Raw genomic sequence first — 5,667 nt, 5'->3', positions numbered from 1 at the left:
TGTGTGCACTGCCATCCAGCCCAGCTCCGGTCCCTCTCGCAATGTAGCTGGGGAGCTGGAGCTGACCCCGATCCTGAGGCTACAGCACAGCCTGGCTGGGTCTGTCTGCACGTGGCCATCGGTCCTCCCCGTGGGCTCCTCGGTGCTTGGGTGGGCTGGCCCTGTGCACTGAGCACAGGTGCAATCCTGCAGCTGCTCTTCACTTCCCTGCCGCAGCTGCTGGGGGAAGAGGGAGGTGCACCCTGGCAGGCGAAAGTGAAAGCACAGGACAAAAATGAAAGTACAAGCCAAGTTCACCGGGCTGTTATGTTCTGACTGAACCTCCCTCATCGCTGCCATTGTGTGCACCAGCCTGCCCAACGGGCCCATCTCTCCGGCCTGGCTTTGCCCCTGGGTGCCCCAAAGGTGAGTGCAGGCACTGCCTTCAATGCAGAGGCAGTGACAGGGTCCAGGCGCTTGCTGCACTTCTGCAGAAGACTGCACCCGGATGCAACCGTGCAATGGTTCCCTCTCTTCTCCTGGCAGCTGCTTGTGTCTGCTGCTTCCCGACCTGGGAGGCTCAGAGGTCTGGGACAGCAGCCCCCATCAAGCCCCTCTCTGTTTTCATGTTCCCAAAGGTCTCGGTCCACAGGGACAGCGAAAACTCAGAAAAGTCACGCTGGGTGCTGTATCTGGGGGGTCACTTCCTGGTGTTTCTATGAGGGTCTCTTGCAAGCAGGCGAAGCAGGGAAGGGGGCACGGCCAGCACGGGGAGGCGGGGGCGGGGTCAGTCTGAATGCACAGACCTGAGAGCAAAGCTGCCGGGAGCTGGGGAAATCCCCTGCCACATGCACAGCTGTGCTCCCCAGAGCTTGGGCTTGGCTAGGGCCAGAACGCCCCGGGCCACATATTTCTATGCAGATTTGGTGCTGACTCTCTTCAGCCTCTCTTAGAAAGCATAAGTGTGGCTCCGCCTGCCGCCGCTATGATCGTAGTATCCGATAACCTTTGCTGCTTCCAAATCTGGAGCGGTTTCTGCTGTATGCTGTAAGCGTTCAGCATGGTCTGGCCAGTCAATTTGTGCTTTGTGAACATATTACTATGTTTGCTAACATAGTACTACTAGGTCTGCTAACACAGAGGGGTTTGATGGGGGCTGCTGTCCTAGACCTCTCAGCCTCCCAGGTTGGCCACGTGCACCAAAGCCTGGCTGTCATGAAAGGGCCCGACGACCCCAGAAAATGAACCTCTCAGGGTGGACCCGTGGCTGGCATGGAAAAAGCTGGCTCCTCAGGCCCCGGCTCACAGCCTGGATTTCCAAGCTTTGCCTCCCAGCCAGGAGGGCAGGAGCTAGACCCTGTGCTCGGTGCAGCATCCAGGGGACAGCACCTGTGAAATCAGGGTTAAATCAGGGGGTACGTGTATACATGTGTGCAGCAAACACAAGAGAGGAGCTTATGGGAGAATGTGTTTGAAGACAGAAATAACCAAGAAGCCTCAGACCATTTGTAAGTTGGACACCACCTTCACAGCATGTCTTTCTGGTTTTTTTCAGCCAGCGCAGCCCTGGGGCAATGAAGGGAGTCTGGGTGGGCTTAGAGAGGTCACTCCCAGAAGAGGGAGTCCCCCGCAGCACAGAGAAAGCTCCCCCCAGTACGGAGGAGCAGGGGCTTTGCAGCAGCCGCAGCCTTTGCTGTTGTGAGACAGCAGCAGAGCCGTCACAATGGGGACGCGACATCACTGCTGGCCTTCCCTTCTCCTGCAGGTGCACCGGGTGATGGAGATGAGGCCCCTGGCCCTCACCCTGACTTTCCTGTGGGCACAGACCTGGCTGAGCCCCTCCCAGGTACCAGACTCCCTCCAGCCAGGACAACTCATGTTCCTGGAAGACGTGGACCCTGCAGGAAGTCACAGCTGCATGATGAGAGTGGGCAGGGCTCCACAATGACCACTTCTCCTTTGCTCCACACCCCGAAATATGGCACAAAAGCCATTCCCGGCCCTCCCCTCCCAAGCCCTGTAAATCTTAAACCATCCTGCACCAGCAGGGAGCTCCCTGGGGCAAGAAGGTGGAGCCTGTGCTGCAGTGACACTTCATCCCAATGCAACCCCATGGCCAGGGGGTCCTGGTGCCTGTGGGGGAGAGGAGGAGTGGGCAATTATCCCCTCCCCACACAGGCCACCCCTTCAGCCCCCTCCATGGGCCTGAGACCCCAGAGTGGTAGAGAGGAGACAAGGTCGGGTGCCATGGCAGGGGTAAATGGGGCTGGACCTTCCCGTGGGGTGCTGCATCCCTTGCTCTCATGGGACTATCTCCAGACCAGCCCCCCAGCGAGCTGCCCCAGAGCTGTGTGGTTTGCTGTGCCGGTGCTTTGGGCCTGTGGTGACCAGGCTCCATCCTGCCCACAGTGATGCAGCTCAGGGGACCCAGCACCCTGCCCTATCCCTGCACGGTCCCAAGGACACTGCTCCTGGGAGCATCCACATCACAGGGCTCCCTTGGTCCCTGAGGACCTGGCTGGCATCCCCGTTTCTCCCTTCCAGGTGCAATGCCATGACTCCAGGCCTCTGGGGATGGCATCCGACTCTTTTGATGACCAGTACGTCGGGTGCACGGAGGAAATGGAGGTAGCTGTGGCTCCGTGGCTGCTGGAGAAGGAAAGAGCCAGACACCCGCTGCTGAACGGGATGTGGACAAACCTGTCGGCTGTCTGGGTCGAGAAGAAGAAAGGGCTGAGTCTACCTGTGGGCTTTCAGGATGCGCACGGCATCGCCATTCTGGTCTACACCGACTCCTCCAACGACCTGTACAAGAAGCTCCATTTAACTCGGCAGCTTTACAAAGAGTTCAACGAGGCTGTGGGAGAGGCTGGTAAATCCCGAGGCACCTACCTGCACACCTTCCCCTTCAAGGCCCTGCACTATTACCTGAGCAGAGCCTTGCAGCTGCTGCGGGAGGACTGCGGGCGCATGTACCGCAACCAGCTCTACCGGGGGGTCCGCTCCATCCGCTTCAAGCTGCACAAGGCAGGCCCGGTCCGGTTCGGACAGTTCACCTCCTCGTCCCTGGACGCCGCGGTCTCGCAGGGCTATGGCAGCACCACGTTCTTCATGCTGCGCTCCTGCTTCGGGGCCCACATCGAGAAGCTCTCCTTCTTGGGCTTTGAGAAGGAGGTGCTGATCCCCCCCAGCGAGGTGTTCGCCGTGTCCAAAGTCACCCAGCAGGGAGACAGCAGCGTCTTCGTGTTGCACAGCACCAACCGCACCTGCAGCCACTTCAACTGCGCCTACCTGGGTGGTGAGTGCCTGGCGGGCTGGGACCTGTGCCCAGGCTGCCTCGGGGAGGGGGGAGCAGGGGACACCCGGGATTTAGGACAGACTCACATGGTGGGTGTCAGGAAGCCAGACCACCAGGCCTCGCAGTCCATATTACTGATGGGCAGAGCCCCGGGAGCATCTGTCCCAATGGCCTGATGTGACTGTGGCTGTGCTGGCAGCAGGGGAGCAGGGGAGGGGACCCTGGTTCATTCCCTTTTGCAAACTGGAGCCAGGCTTGCCGAGCTCACAGCGCTGCCTGGTGAGACTCTCCATCTTCCCAGCAGGCTCCAGGGAGGGAGCCTGAAGGATCTCCCTGTTGCCGGCCATCCCTCAGTCCAAGGATGATCACTACCACGGCTCATGGACGGGTCCGGTGGAGACTGAAGAGTCCAATCACAGACCCGTCGGCAGACGTTGCAGGTCTTTGCACAGGGGCGAGCAGGCTGCAGGCTGAGATTCCTCCCCTTTTCCTTCCTCCGCTCTCTCTGCCCCACTTCGAGGGCAAGATGCTTTGCCTTGAAAAGGGCTGACACTTGGTTGAGGTGGCAGCACCATCAGAGTCAGCTGGCAGCTCTTGATTTCAGCAACCCTTTCCTTGAGGTCTGCCTTCAGCCTGTCCTCGTAGCATTTCCTCTGGCCTCCGTGAGATCTCCGGCCGTGGCTAAGCTGGAAATAGAGAGCTGGTTTTGGGAGTCCAGAGTCAGGCATCCACACGCAACCCCCAGCCTTGCAAAGGTGGTGAATCTCTCTGTGGCCGACAGCTGTTTAATCCCATCCGTTTGCTTTGCAGGGGAGAAAAAAGCCACGTGTGCCAATGGCCCCGGTAAGAACTTTCCTTCCACTTGACTTGCCCAAAGGGTGTGAGCAGCCCCTCGGCAGTCGGGAGATTTTACATTGCAGGGACCACAATGCCTGCCCTGTCCCCTCCCGGCTCCAGCAGCCCCTCCGGTCCCCCCTGCATCGCGCTCAAAGCTTCATCACGCAAGTGGCTCGGTCGGTCTCAACCTCCCAACCTTGCAGTTGGTCTAATAAAAGATGCCACCCACAAAAATCCTTGCCCCTCATGTATTCCCCAAACCATCGTGGCTACACCATCACTCCAACACGACCTTAACCTTTGACTTTTTATTCAGTCAGCCCAGCAGGATTTGGGCTTCTGGTCCCAGACACTTAAGGAGGACAGTGCAGGGGCTCCCTTTCCAGAGGGGCAGCAATAGGGTAGCTTGGCTGATCATTTATTTTCCCAAGCCCAGCTGCAACCCTGGGTTGTGCAGACCCTCACTGCCTCCACCAAAGAGGCTGTAAAGGGAACCAATGCAACATCTCTTATGCTTACCTTTTCTTTTACAGGCCTGAAGGAGCATGCACAGTGCAACTCCCAGTGGGCACAGCCCTGACGAGCACCAAGCTGTGAAAGAGAGGAGGAGCTCCCATGAATGTGAACCCATTGCACTGAAAATCTGCCTGGCTCATGGAGGAGGACGGGGCTCTTTGTGCAGAGCCAAAGTCCAGGTCCAATCTCCATTGATCAATTCTTGTCCTCTTCTGTGCAGGGTGGCCAGCAGGAAAATTGCAGGGTGGGGTCATCCTAGGAAGAGAGGCTGCTCCAAAGAGACGATGCTTGTCTGGCTTGGGAGAGTCTGCTTTCAAAGACGAAGCTGTGAATGGCAATTAAAATCCCCGGAGAGACTGTGATGGTCCTGGTGTCTAGCAGTGCTTGTGGGGGAAGCTAGGGGGGAAAGCAGACCTGCCAATACACAAAGCCCGAGAGAATAGCTGGAGTAACCCAGGACTTACCCGTGCTGTCCAGGGGGGTGTAGAGGAGGGTGGAGGGTCCAGTGGAGCAGATGAGGTCTTGGGAGCTGCTGTCCTGGGCCCCGGCTGCTGGCTACAGGGAGGGGGAGAACAGCACAGCCATGCTGCTGCCATGTCTGCGGGAGGAGGGGGTGCCCCGGGTAGGGTAGCCATAATGGCCACCTGCTTTTGGCATCTTCCTTGGCTGCCGAGTGCTCCAGCATGTGGCTGGGCCCTGAGGACCGGGATGGGGCTGCCTTCCTTCGACAGCCATCTGACCCCCCACACCTCGGGTAACGGTGCATGCATGCAGCAGGGCAGTCCCTGGGGGCCACAGCCTCCCTGGGTCTGTGAAGGGGACCCCTGTGGGTACCATGTAGAGCAGCCCTTGGGCGACTGCACAAGACCCTCAGGGTGAGCTCACACTCAGCAGTCCAGGGCAAGGGAGCAAAGGGGTTCCCTTTGCCCCATGCCCCAAACCGCAGGGTCTTGGCACTGGGGAAGGAGCCACCTCAGCAAGTGGGTGGGAGTTACGGGGCACCAACTCCATCCAGCAGAGACCCCTTGGCTCTTCAC

General features: G+C 58.9%; 1 protein-coding gene across 4 annotated transcripts; it reads left to right on the top strand.

Annotated features, from left to right (window-relative positions):
* Nucleotides 1–276: 276 nt before the first annotated feature.
* Nucleotides 277–4,979, top strand: LOC102383845 (ecto-ADP-ribosyltransferase 5-like). 4 transcript variants are annotated; one of them, XM_025194431.1, is made up of 5 exons: nt 277–405; nt 1,745–1,825; nt 2,524–3,277; nt 4,088–4,120; nt 4,648–4,979. In XM_025194431.1, exons 2-5 carry the CDS (start codon nt 1,757–1,759, stop codon nt 4,692–4,694), a joined length of 903 nt encoding a protein of 300 aa, XP_025050216.1. In that variant the 5' UTR covers nt 277–405; nt 1,745–1,756; the 3' UTR covers nt 4,695–4,979. The 4 variants fall into 4 exon arrangements, with proteins under 4 accessions (XP_025050216.1, XP_025050219.1, XP_025050220.1 ...); XM_025194433.1 differs by lacking the exon at nt 277–405 and adding an exon at nt 1,411–1,487; XM_025194434.1 differs by lacking the exon at nt 4,088–4,120.
* The last annotated feature ends 688 nt before the right edge of the window (nt 4,980–5,667 follow it).

The sequence above is a fragment of the Alligator sinensis genome, unplaced genomic scaffold (assembly GCF_000455745.1).
Source record: "Alligator sinensis unplaced genomic scaffold, ASM45574v1 scaffold854_2, whole genome shotgun sequence".
Taxonomy (NCBI): Eukaryota; Metazoa; Chordata; order Crocodylia; family Alligatoridae; genus Alligator; species Alligator sinensis.
Note: the sequence above shows the minus strand (reverse complement) of the source record. Positions and strands in the feature narration are given on the sequence as shown.